At 33.7% G+C, this 14,594-nt stretch overlaps 1 protein-coding gene across 1 annotated transcript; it reads right to left on the reverse strand.

Moving 5' to 3' along the window:
• Positions 1 to 6,476: 6,476 nt before the first annotated feature.
• On the reverse strand, positions 6,477 to 7,917 carry LOC130721228 (pentatricopeptide repeat-containing protein At4g38150-like). The gene has a single exon (XM_057571989.1). It carries the CDS (start codon positions 7,747 to 7,749, stop codon positions 6,820 to 6,822), a length of 930 nt encoding a protein of 309 aa, XP_057427972.1. The 5' UTR covers positions 7,750 to 7,917; the 3' UTR covers positions 6,477 to 6,819.
• Positions 7,918 to 14,594: the final 6,677 nt, after the last annotated feature.

Below are 14,594 nucleotides of genomic sequence, written 5' to 3' on the forward strand. Positions count from 1 at the left end.
TTAATAATGAAGATCCTCAGTATTCTTCAGAATATGAAGGAGATGAAGACCAAGATGTAAATCTGGTTGAATATTCATCAGACTCTCATTCCTCTTCAGAAGAAGAAGAGAGAAAGGAATGTATCAAAGATAGTTCAGGATTCTGTGATTGTGCAGGATGCTTAGGACAAAATATCAACATGCTAACACAAGATCAAACTATGAGTTTAATCTCTATAATAGACAAAATGGAAGACTCTCCCTTAAGAGATGAATTCTTACAACAATTAAACCTTCTAGTTAAAAAAGAAGAAAACTTGAAAAAAGATATTAGTCCTCCAATAAATAGCATGAATGAAATTTTTAATAGGTTTAGGCCTAAACCAACAATAACTTTGTCAGATCTTCAAGAAGAAGTAAAAATATTAAAGGAAGAAATCAATCAGCTTAAGCAAAATGATCTTAGTTTAGAATTCCGGTTAATGGAATTAGCTGGAATAGAAATTATTAAAACTCAAGAAAATCTAGCTAGTACCTCAGGAACCAAACAAATTCATAATAAAGAAGAACCAGAACCAGACGAAAATTACCTTAATCTCCTTAGTTTAGTTATAACTCATAAGTGGCATTCTGAGATAACCTTAGTCATTAAAGATTTTCGGATCAATATAGTAGCCTTAATAGACAGTGGCGCGGATATTAATTGTATTCAAGAAGGATTAATTCCTACTCAGTTTTACGAAAAAACTAAGGAAGGAGTTAATAGTGCAAATGGGACTAAAATGAATATCCAATATAAGCTATCAAATGCCAAGATTTGTAAAAACCAAATCTGTTTTAGAAATTCTTTTGTATTAGTCAAAAATATGACAGAACAAATTATTTTAGGAACCCAATTCATTTGTCTTTTATATCCTATAAATAAGATAGATGAAAAAGGGATAGTTACTCAAGTCTTAGGAAAGACTGTTACTTTTCCCTTTATAAAACCACCACAGAGGAAAGAACTACATTTATTAAAAGAAATCTCTACTTCTAGAATAAATATAATTTCTAGAAAGAAGAAACATATCAATTCTTTACAAAAAGAAATTAAATATTACAAAATAGAAGAACAACTCAAAAGATCTAATATTCAAAAAATTATTAAGAATTTTCAAGACCAAATAGAAAAGGATTTATGTGATTTAAATCCAATGGCTTTTCATCACAGGAAAATACATACAATAGGATTACCCTATATAGACGGGTTTTATGAGAAAGATATACCTACAAAAGCCCGACCCATCCAAATGAATGAACAATATTTAAAATATTGTAGAGAAGAAATAGGAGAATACCTTAATAAAGGATTAATTCACCCTTCCAAGTCCCCTTGGAGTTGTACGGGATTTTATGTCATGAATGCCTCCGAATTAGAAAGAGGAGCTCCTAGATTGGTCATCAATTATAAACCCTTAAATAAAGTATTAAAATGGATCAGATATCCATTACCTAATAAGACAGATCTTATTAAAAGACTAAATAAGGCAACAATATTCTCAAAATTTGACATGAAAACAGGATATTATCAAATTTCGGTGAGGGAGGAGGACAGATATAAAACAGCCTTTGTCGTCCCTTTCGGTCATTTTGAGTGGAATGTAATGCCACAAGGCCTGAAAAATGCGCCTAGTGAATATCAAAACATTATGAATGATATATTTTATCCACATATGGATTTCACCATTGTATACCTAGATGATGTTCAAGTATTCTCAAAAAATATAGACCAGCATATTCAACATTTAGAAAAATTTATAGAAATCATTAGAAAAAATGGTTTAGTAGTTTCAGCAAAAAAGATGAAAATCTTTGAAACCAAGACCAGATTTTTAGGTTACGAAATTCATCCAGGACAAATTACCCCAATACAAAGGTCATTAGAGTTTGCAAAAAACTTTCCAAACGAATTAAAAGAAAAAACTCAATTACAGAGATTTTTAGGATGTGTTAATTACGTAGCAGATTTTATCCCTAATATAAGGATAATTTGTGCCCCCTTATTCAAACGACTTAGGAAAAACTCCCCACCATGGTCTGAAGAAATGAGTCATAGTGTCAGGGAAGTTAAAAAATTAGTCCAAAGTCTACCCTGTTTGGGAATACCAGACCCAGAGGCTTCATTAATCATAGAAACTGATGCCTCAGAGCTAGGGTATGGTGGAATACTTAAGCAAGTAAAACCCCAGACTTCAAAAGAACAAATTGTTAGATACCATTCAGGTATTTGGCACCCAGCACAACAAAAGTATTCTACAGTCAAAAAAGAGATTCTTTCAATAGTTTTATGTGTTCAAAAATTTCAAGATGATGTTTTTAACAAAAGATTCTTGATAAAAACTGATTGCAAAGCAGCACCTTCAGTTTTACAAAAAGATGTTCAAAACCTAGTTTCAAAACATATCTTTGCTAGATGGCAATCATTACTTTCATGCTTTGATTTTGAAATAAATCATATCAAAGGAGATAATAATTCCCTCCCAGATTTTCTGACAAGAGAATTTTTACAGGGAAAAAATGAGTGAGAAACCAAAATCGAAAGATCAATATGGACCCCCACTGGGTTCGTCATCATCAGCATCAAATTCAAAAGAAATAGTAGCACCTCTCCAGATTGCTGGATCATCAGCACCAGCTACCCCTTCAAAATCCTCCAAAAAACTCACTACCGCTCAAATTGTCAAAACACCTTCCCAGAAAACCTCATTAGTCCCACTGACTAATAAATACACAGTATTAGCTCAAAATCCTTCAAAATCCTCCGTCAAACCAGAGCAAACCGAATACCTGGAAAAACCAGAAGGTATGCCATCTCTCATCATAGAAAAAGAACATTTCCATTTAAATCCAAAAGACATAGCCACTCAAATATTTCCTCCTAACTTTCATTATGTCCCAGGACATCCCAAAAAGACTAGATTATTCTATGAATTCATTCTGGTCGACTCTGACTCCATAGAAGTCACCCATACCCAAGATAAACAAGGAGAAATAGCTTTCTCTAAAATCAAAATTCTCAAAGTCCTTACAGCCAAAGATTGGAATGCTCCCCTTCATTATTTTAAACAATTTTCTAGGCAATTTGACCCTCCTAGTTACAATTACTTTGATTATACGGATGCTTGGTATCATGCCTTGTATCTCAGACCCTTTCAACATTCTTGGTTCATTTGGTTTCATAAGGGAATTTCTTTGAAATTTCCTCAGTGGTTTAAGGTTTGGTTCTATCACGTAGGACTTGATGAGACTATCCTTCCTGAAGAAGTCAAACCATTGTTTAAATACTTTGTTCAACGAACTAATTTCATTATGGAGGATAAACTCCTTATGTTCACAGCTTCTCAAGCCATTTCCTGGATTGTAACCTGGGATTGGAGAACTGTTGAAATCTTTGAAGAAACTGAGCTCTACCAGCTTTATCGCATCTTTAGAATAAAGTGGTGGGCAAAATTCAACATCTCCTTAATCCAACAGACCAAGATTGAAGCATGGGTGAAGACTTACCATCTTACCCAACAAAGCAAGAGACAGCTATCAACTACTCCTCATATTACTCAAGAAGCCTCATTTTTGCAAGAAAAATCAAAACTCATGGCAGAGTTAGCCTCGGCCAGTTCACCAGAGGAATTTCAAAAGAAGATAGATATGATGAGTCAAAAGTCAGGCTCAGACACTTCATCAGTCAATAGTCAAAACTACCTTCAAGATAACGAAGATGACTGTTTGGGAATCAGTTATCATTCAGTTACCTGATAGGTATCCATAGATAATTGCAAAAGACAAAAAAGTCATCATCAAAATTCTTCATCATGGCCGACAAGGAATCTACTTTTCATTATTAAAGTTTCTGCTTTGGTAACTAAGGTTACTTTGTACCAACCATAGTTACTTTTCATTAACCACAGTTACCTTTATGTAAACCAGAGTTACTTTTAGAAAGTAATCATGGTTAAAATTTGTATAAATAGGTAGCTAAAGTTGAGAGAAAGGCATCGGGTTTTTCCCTAGCTCTCTCTCTCTCTCTTATCTTCTAAATATGTGTAACTTTGATCTTTGAATAAAAGCTTCGTTTCAGTAAATTTTGTCTCTCTTTATTTTTGCCACTCTGATTATTATCAATATGTTTATATATATATATATATATATATATATATATATATATATATTATCCGTGTAGAATGGAGAGTAAGCCATAATTTATTTATTTAAAAAAATGAAAATTAGCCCCTAAAGTTTGGGTGCTCATTAAATGAAAATAAATATATCTTAAGATTAAACTAATGTGTAAATATTAGTATCATCGATGTACGAAAGAGGAAAAACCATTATTTACTTATTTTTTTGGGAAATAACATATTAGCCCCCCTGAAGTTTAGGTCATGTCTGACCTACACCCTGACGTTTCAAAATGTGAATATATGTCCTTCGATCAAGTTTTTAAAGTGTGTAAAATAGCTCCTATGTTAATATTTCTTTTAAACTTTGCCATGATTTATTACATGACATGCACATGATAATTTTTTCTCCCTAAATTAACCCTATATGCACATAGACACAGCAAAGAAGCTCCACTACATGCACTTCATCCCCACCTTCAAGCTAACCCAACATCCTCATCTTCAATTTATACATCTAAAAAAGATATACACAATTGTTGTAATACTTTTGACCCTTGTAATTAACCGAAAACTATTTTCTACGAATTTTGTAAGTTTTTAATCTTTTGGCATCAACATCTTATGAGCCGCAACTATATATGTTGGGTGTGTAAATATTTTGTGTGAGTATATATAAAGTCTCAAATAGCATATCACATGCCCACGGGAAGATGTTGCTTAAACTTATGCATGCTTGTTTTTGGTGTGCCAAGATTCCAAATTAAACTATTTTTCTTTTAATCCACCAAACATGAATGCTATGTGCCTAGAGCCTAGAGGGGTAATTTAGGGAGAAAAGATGTTATGTGCATGTTTTTTTTTTTTTTGAACTTGTTATGTGCATGTTATGTGATAAACTATGTTAAAATTTAATGAAAGTGTTATTTTACACACTTTAAAAATTCTAAGGTCATAAATGCACCTATAAATGCATATGGAGCTCTATGAGGGGTCTTTGTATCCAGAAGTCTCGTGGGATGCCACTCAAAAGCGGCATGTTGCTAGTATCTCTCCATGTACTCCTATGGCTTGAGCAAGTTTGTCTGCTCAGGAGGGAACTTTGTCCAATCTCAGTCCTAACCCTTTTGTTGGGCATAACATTTCCCGGTTGACTGTCCATACCTGACAAAAATGAAACATTTAAAACATTAGTACAAATGCGTGAAAGCAACAAGAGTAGGCTATGCATAAGTAACCAAATAAGTGCATAATAACATATCCATGATTCATGATTGTGCATAAAGTAACCATGGTCGTGCTCAAGACTTAAGAGCACCTCCACGATCGTGCTATAGTATGAGTGATCACAACCATGCACTAGTAATAATATTATTTGAAAATGAGCATGACCATGCTAACTTTCAGCATGGACGTTCTGATACTAAAAGATGAATCAATTCAAATGCACGCACGTTGACTGTCTATATTCCTACTCCAATTCCTAATTTTATACTCTAACATCATGCACTTAATATAACATATTGAACTACTATAAGAAGCAAGTTGGGATTGCTTTTACTTACTTGAAATGAAGTATACTGTAGCGTAGAACACGCAAGCAAATGAGATGAAGCTAGAGAGGTTTAGAGCTTTGACGGTTGAAAATGGTATGGGATTCAAGGGGTGGAAATAGGTTAAGCGAACCACCGTAAGGAGCTCGAGGCCTTACTCATTTATTAAAATGTCAGACTTAGACTTTTAAAAATCTTGATTAACTAAACAGGCTGAGCTCATACTATCATTAAAGCTTGTTTGGTCCGATTGACCATTCTATTTACATAAGATTATTTTTATTAATAATATAAATAAATATAGTATACTATTTTAATTAAGTTTTTTAAAACTCATAATTTTTTATTTATAAAAATACAATGATATGTAGAAAAACTTATATAGCCCACTGGCCTATCTATGGTCTCTTTAAGATGTCAATTTTTATGTAAAATATGGGTAATGTTTCATCCCCACCTCTCTTTTGAGGTGGAGAGGTGGAATGGTGAGAGAGATAGGAAGAAAAGAAAAAGTAAGAGAGAGAAAATATGAGATGTGATAAATGATAAGATGAAAGAGATAGAAATAAAAAGAGGTGAAAATGGAGTGTTTAAAAAATGAGGTGTGTATATATCATTACTCGGTTATATGCTTGTAAACATGCTTGAGGCTAGGCTAGACCTATAATAGGCCACATGACATGCTTTAAAATTTGGTCTGTGACAAGCGACAAGTCAAGCTTCAGCGGCAAAATTATAATACAAGCGAGGCTGAGAATTAATTATAAACCACTATTAAAGAAATCACTTTTGAGAAATGTATCTAAACATGAATCACTCGTTTCCAATATTAAAAACACTAATGCAATCACACATTTAGTGAATATCTGCTTCAATGTATCCAAGGGAAACGCATAACCAACAAAATCCATATATATAAAACAAGTCACAAACTAAATGTGCAAGTTTCTGGTAGGTTTGGATATCTTTGAGAGGAGCTCAAATGTGAAAGGAGTTTAAATGTTCTGTTAACATGAAACTTGGTTGAAGGCAACTGAACTAGTGAACAAACACTTCATTGTCAAAAGTCACCCCAAAATTCCATATTCCAAATCTTCCACACCACACTCTTGAGAGTTAACTAGCTTTAGCTAGTTGCCAAAAAGGATGTTCATGACATTTCTGAAAACAGAACCCCTTTTATCAGCCAGAACCTCCCCAACAGCCTTCTCATCAGGAACAAACCCTTTAGCCTTCATTTGCTCCAGCAACTGCACAGCCTCATCCAGCTTCTCCTCCCTAACCAACCCCTTAAACACGGCGGTGTACGTCTCAGCATTAGGTCTCATCCCTTTATCCATCATTTCCAAAACATACTTCTTAGCATCCTTCAAGAACTTAGCATCTTTCACAAGTACCCTTATAAGAACCGCGTAGGTGTAAGCATTCGGAGACACCCCAGAAGCAAGCATCCGCATGAAAACCTTGAGAGCCTCCTTCGACTTCCCCGCGCCGGCATAGGCCTCGAGAACGGCGGTGTGAGCCACCACGTCGGGCATCTGACCCTTGTCCTTAATCTGACCGAAAAGCTCCAGCGCTTCATGGGTCAGACCCTCTTTGGACAAAGCGTCGAACATCTTGACTGCATGGTTGAACAACCCATCACCACTCCTCATGTTATGGAAAATCTCCTGCAAGTCCTTGGGGTCTTCAGGGTCTTCTATCGCTGGCTTCTTGCTGAAGGGGTCGTAAGGGGGTGGGAGGTTCTTGCTCTTGTCGGCGGGTTGAGGGGTGGCGGTGGCGGTGGCGCTATTTTCGTCGTCGCTGTCGTCGGAATCGGAGAGGGAGAAATTGACCTTGGTGTCGATACCCTTTTTGGTGGAGATGAAATGCCGGTAAATGGTGATGAAGTTTGAAGCTCTGAGGGGTGCAGTTGCAGATGAAGGAGGTGAGAGTGATGTGGAGAATGTGCATTGGAGGAGAGTGCGGAAGAAGAGTGGAGTGTGAGTGTTGGAGATGGAGTTGGTGAGAGATAAAGCGCGAGATATTGCTGAGATTGTGCATCTGCTATGCAAAGCCATGGACTGATACCTATAGCTTCTGTACCCTCTTCCTTGTGCTCTGGGTGCTGGGTTATCAGTCTCAGGGGATATGGAAAGGGAGTTGATTCTCCAGAAAATTCTGAGAGTGGCACCAAGTGAGAATCATTTTATGTTTGTGGGCTGGGCTTACATACTCAATACAAAAAACACATCTCATGTTCAATCAAAAGTTAAAAACATTACCAATGGATACAATCCTCGGTAAGCTATGAAGTACGGATTCTAACACGGACACTTGGACACGACTCGACACCGGCATCGCAACACGGCTTAAGTAAAAAAAAGGCAAGACACGGGGACACTGCATAGGAAATTGTCTACAAAAAGAATTAATATATCTACTAGTTTTCACTCATTTATTGATCATCATCATTGAAAACGTCTTTGACTCTGGTTCTCAAGTGATAACTTAGCAATTTCTTTCATGGTTCACTCTTAAAAATTATATGTTTTTTAAAAATACAAGTGTCCTAGAGGTGTCCAGCTAAGAAGAGGTGCCGGCTCAGGTGTTCGAGCCGTACAAAAATATTTTTTTAATCAGACACGACGAGGAAGTGTCTGACACGTGTCCTAGGTGTCGTACGGATGTCGGTGTCGTGTCGGTGTCCAACACTGGGACACAGCATATGTAAGAGGTGTTTCTGCTTCATAGTCGGTAAGCGATAACGATGATTAAAGTCGTCGATGACTGATTTGGACGAGCATGAGTAACTTGTCTTGCGGATGAAAATGACACCTTCACTTGTAATCTTTGCTTTATTCCTTTGGAGACTGTAATCGCTATAATAAAACATGTGATAACCGGACGGTTTAAAAATCGTCGCAAGATCATCTAAAAATTTAGCTACAAGTGATTGTTTCGGCCAGATTAGTTATTGTCAACTTACAGATGGTCTGGGATGTTGGTATTCTGAAATAATCATGTAATTACCGATAACTTAGGTTGTGGGTAACTTGGAGGGCTTACAAAATTTTCGAGCATTAGTTATCGATGGTCATATCATAGTCGTTGGTAATTTCAAACATATTGAAATTGTCCACAATTGATTGCTTGGCGAGCTTTTTAAAATTTTTTCGTGAGCTATCGACAGTACCCTCGAGATCGGTAACTCACCGAAAATTGTCGATAACCTAAAAATAGATGTTAACTTCTTACTCATACTTTCTTCTTCTTTATCTTTTATTTTCTACATATTTGTATAAATTATGAATAATGAGAGTTTTAATGAGCGCAAAATGTTCATTTTGCTAGGATAAGAATATCACCTTTATGGATGAAACATTCATGAAAGAGACATTTTTTTTGCAGGCAAAATGAGTTTTTTTTGTGTGCATACCAAATCAATCACCAATAGAAAAATTTGTAATTTGTAATTTATCGATGAAATTAGTTGCGAGTAAGTTACTGACGAATTTTAAAAAATTAATCAATAATAATTAGGGACAACCCCAATATCCACGGTTTTTTGGTTGTCGGTAATCAACGTTTTTTCTTCGATCATCGAAGCTACACACGAGCACGTGCACACACACACCTATATGCATAGGCGTATTAAGTGAGATGAGCGGTTGAAATTAAAAGTGGTTTAGTGGTCACATGACTTTATGACATTTGTCACTATGGACCCCAAACAAATGTCATGCGAGATGTACTCTTCTCGATGTAAAATCTTATGTTTGAGACTTGGGTTTTGGGTTTGTGGTAAAGGTTTTGTGTGAATTTATGGGCTAGAAGATGATTTTTCTGAATTTTTAATTGAGTGTTCTTAGATAGTATTTGGTAGACAATTGAAACAGGACAAAAAAGGATCTATTGATTTTAGCATGTGTTTCTTATATTTAAAAGATGGAATATTGGAGAAGGTATACGAGGAATATTTCAAGACTTGATTTTTCTTATATTCCTCTCAGGTTGTGTTTGTGCAGACTTAGGGTTTTCTTTTTGGCTTGTACCCTTGGCTTTTGGTCTTTTTGTTTGCCCATGTGTTGACCTTTTTGCTTGGCTCCTGAGTGGGGTTTTTTCGGCCTATAGGGGTTTTCTTTTGTTCTTCGAGATGCCTCGTTATTGTTGGGGTTTTTCTCAATTCCTAAGGATTTTGTCCTTAGGATTTTTTGTGATTATTAATATATGATCCTTTATTTAAAAAAAAAGATGGAATAAAACTTGAGGTAAGACTGTCAAATGGTACAAATTGGTCCAGTGGAAAAAAAAAGTGAAACGAAAGAGACCAAAATAGAACACTCTCTTAAGACTTGTACATTGTAAAAATACCTCAAATTTATATTTGGTATCTTTTAGTTATATAATCATAATAAAATATTAAAAATAAATTACACATAGAAATATTATTATAAATTATTATTAGTTATGTGTTTACTATATTGACAATAAAAATGTACCCAAAAAAATATTAACAATTAAAAATTATACATGTTTTTTTTATATCGGAAAGATAAATTACAACCGCCAGGAATCGATCACTGGACCTCCCCAACCCATCCCATATGTTCCCCAACTCATACCACTTGAGCTATCCTACAGGACATGCTTTTGAAAGTTAGCAACTTTTATAATTTCAGTGCTAATATATTTTTTAAATTAAAATTTGATAATAATTTTTAAACTTCCATATAATAATTTTTTAAACATTGATAAAATTATTCAATTCTAACTTTTAATTTTTAAACTTGAAAAAGATCTAAGATTCCTTATGATGTTTCATATCTTGCATTTAGGGATGATAATGGGTCCCGGACTCATAGGGTGCCGGCAAAAAATACCCACAATGAGTAGGGTAAAAACCCGCTATATGGGTATGGGTAATTACCTGCGCGCAAAAGGTAGTGGGTATGGGTAGTACCCAACCCGCCCCATACCCGCACACACAAATTATTATTATTATTTAGTAATATATGAACAAATTAACTTAAGCTAAAACTTTCAAACTTACTTATTTTAAAAAATTGGTGAGTATTTAAGGTATTCATAATCATTGCTAATTTACTCCCACTTATTTTTAAATTAGTAAGTTAATAACCTACAACTTTAGGACTACATTATAATCCAAAGTTAAAAATTAAAATTATCTCTTTCTTGCTTATTCGTTTTAAAAAGAATATTCTTAGTTGAATGATTTTATTTGTTAAGTATTTGCATAATCTTTTGTATTTATATTAGTGTTTTTTATTTAAAAAGCTAAGTTAGCTGTATTTTTTGTTTTCTATTAAACAAGATAGTGAAAAATATATTTTGGTTAGCTAAATTGTGAGTAATGTGTACGGATACAGACATATAGATACCCAGACGATACGGGGACGAGCATTCAAGTTGCTACCCACACAGGTATAGGGACATGTACATGTAATTTTTTAAAATGGGATATGAGAATGAGTTATATAGTACCCTACCCTAGCGATTGTCGTCCTAATTGCATTCCCTCAATAACATGTGTTTCACGTGCGATTCATTTCCCCTTCATTTAAAAGGAAAAAAAAAAGGCTCCGTAGTTGTCACTTGTGGCCAGTGGGGGAAGGATGTTTCAATAGGATAAAACTATGATGATCTATTTACCATAAAAAATACATTTCATAATTTAAATTAAATATTTTAGCGTAATTACATATAGATTAAAATTGTTTTTTTTAAATAATTAGAACAAATTTAAATTTATTTATTATTACAGTTTAAAATTTGAAAATAAGTATCAAATTATGTAGTAAAATAATTTATTTATATGTAATAAATTTCCTAATTTAGATCAATTTTAATTTAATTGCATTAAAATATTTTATAAAGTTGGAGTTGCTTTTATTGCGAGCCTGATCAATTGTATGCATCACTTGTGAGAGTTACAAACCGGAAAAAGTTTAAAATTCTTATGATTGATGGTAAAGAAAATATGTTTTCAACAATAATGAATATGGTTAAATGTGATTTATAAGAATGTTTTCACCAATAATTTATTAACATTTGCTAATTTACTGACTTTTATTTGAATTCAATTTATCATTTTATTCATACTCTTAATCAATATGTGCATGACGCGGGATCAATACTAGTTAATAACTAAGCCAACACACAAGTTAGTTGCGAATTCCTCAAAATTCAGTATGTTTTCATCTCACCATTCTTAAATGAGCACTCTAACTCGTCTCGTACTCCCGTTGCAAAGGGAAGAGAAAGTGAAACACAGTTTCGTCCCGCCTCGTTGCCATGGCTAAACTTTTGTCCTACGTGAATATAAGTATTCTAATTGTTTTAAATTAATTATGTGTGCATTTGTGAATGTTTTTAATTTTTTATTTCAATGTATATTATATATATACATATTATTTTAAAAAAATCTAACACCATAGCATATTGTGTACTTTTTTTTTGAAACTATATTGTGTACTTATTATTATTATTATTATTTAAGATTTTTTTTTTGAACTCAAGATTTAATGTGTATGCATTGTTGGTGTAAAATTTATTTATACAGAAATCAAAGTTTTTTTATATTGGAAAAGTTTGCAACGAGTTGCATCAAAATTAAACTATACTAATTAATAAATAAAACAAATAAACAAAGTAACACTCGTATCCTTAAAGTGACCCTTAATGTGCACACTTTGATAGTAGTGCAATTTTACATCACTTATTTTAACTTGTTATAGTAGGTCAACACATTTTTTTATTTAAAAAAAATTATAATATAATAAAATTTTAATAATTTTAAAAAAATGTATAAACCTGCTATAAGCCGTCAAAGTAAGTGGTGTAAAATTATACCAATATAAAAATATGCATATTAGAGAGATTTTTTTTTTAAACGTGGAGAATCCCTTAATAAAAAAAATGTTTTAGTCATATCATTATCAACAACAACAACAACAAAAAGTAACACTCATATCTCATCACACGCCACACGCCTTTCACGTTGGATCTTGACTAACCTGAGAAATTGTGTGAACTAATATTACCATTAAAATAAGAGATGGCACATATGAAGAATATTTTTTTGATTTTATTTTTCTCACCACGCTACCTACCAAGTGCTCACTATGCTTAACTTTATTAATTGAGGGATGAAGTCATGAAGATGCTCTTAGTTCACCATTTAAGATATATAAATTTTTTGAAATTTTATAAAAATTCAAAACTATAGAGATTTTATTTTTTACAATTTGGAAAACATTGAGAAATAATTTAATAATCATTTATAAATATTTAAATTTATTTAATGATAATGTGGATTAGGTTGGGTTTTTGCAAGATTTTAGATGTGACTTTTTATCTTAGGCAAATGCTTATGGTGTTGGATTTTTTTTTCCGTTGCTATACAACATTTTTGAATAAAGAAAAACACTGTTCTCTCACCAGTCTTCTTCTTCGCTAAAGAGTATCCTTCAGCATGCAACGACCTTATTGCCTCCCTTGGTTACGTCGAAACCACTCCTTCATCCAGTGAAGTGGAACCTCCAGCTCACGAGTGCGTCCACCAAGGGGCTTGGTGAAAGTCAATTTCGATTCATTAGTATTTGCGTCTAACTTACTAGGCTTTGATTTTATGGCTCGTGAATGCAATGACAAGGTTTTTGTTGCGACAACTTCATCTTCCGTTCTTGTCGATGCTTTTTGTTCTCGATGGACACTGTTTTTGGCTTGCGATATTTGTTTTTGTCTGAATATCTTTGAGACAAATTACATGCTCCTTCGTGAAGCTCGGAAACGACCACACGAGAGATATTCCTATCTAGCTTCTGTGTTATGTGATTGTCTTGATTTAGTTTCTTACCTTAATGCTATTGCACATAAATTGGTTAAGTTTTCTTTTAGTTTGAGTGATTTTGTTTGGATTGAATTCCCTTGGTACTTGATACTTGGCTCTTTGCTCCAACATGATGTAATTGCTTTTGTGCTGTTTCTACTTAAAAATTATCTATGAGATAAATTAGAATAAAAAATACAGCTAGAGATAAAAATAAAAAAATTATTAAAATAATATTCTCAACAGGTGACAAACACCAACAAAGCAGAATCACCATTTAGCAAAGCCTACTTCCTCCCTAGGTTGCGCCGCAAATGCTCCTTCATCCAACGCTTGTGGAACCTCTAACCTTACAAGTGTGTCTTGGTGAAAGTCAATTTTGATAATTCAGTTTCTGCGTCTAACTTCTTTGGATTTATGGTCCATGACTCAATGACAAGGTTTTGGTCGCGACAACTTCATCTTCCGTTCTTGCCGATGCTCTCTTTATTTTCAGCAGGCAATGTTTTGGCTCGTGATCTATGTTTTTGTTGCGATATCTTTGAGACGAATTGCATGCTCCTTCATGAAGCTCGAAAACAACCACACGAGAGACATTCCTATCTAGCTTACATGTTTCGTGATTATCATGATTTAGTTTCTTATATTAATCTAACGTTGTTAATCTTGTATTCGTTCGTACTTCATAGAACTTGTATTGCTGATGCGTATCATTTGGTTAAGTTTTCTTTTAGTTTAAGTGATTTTGTCTAGATTGAGAAAATTTGATTGAAAAAGTTGGCTCTTTGCTCCCACATGATGTAATCACTTTTGTGTTGTTTCTACTTAAAATTTATCCGAGATAAATTAGAATAAAAAACAAAGGTAGAGAAAAAATTTAAAAAATAATTAAAATAATATTCTAACAGGTGACAAACACCAAGAAAGCAGAATCAGCCTTCACCAAATCCTATCCGATTCGCCCCAAAACTGCGTTTGTGTGTGCTGTGCTGTGCTGTCCGATATCGAAAGTCGACGAAATAAAAATAAAAACAAATTTATATTTATTTATATTGTTAACGTCTTCACTTCTAT

This window comes from Lotus japonicus, chromosome 5 (genome assembly GCF_012489685.1).
Source record: "Lotus japonicus ecotype B-129 chromosome 5, LjGifu_v1.2".
In the NCBI taxonomy this organism is placed as follows: domain Eukaryota; kingdom Viridiplantae; phylum Streptophyta; class Magnoliopsida; order Fabales; family Fabaceae; genus Lotus; species Lotus japonicus.

What these genes read in the sequence shown, in the direction of transcription:
- LOC130721228 (XM_057571989.1), bottom strand. Translation starts at nt 7,749, where the DNA reads ATGGCTTTGCATAGCAGATGCACAATCTCAGCAATATCTCGCGCTTTA.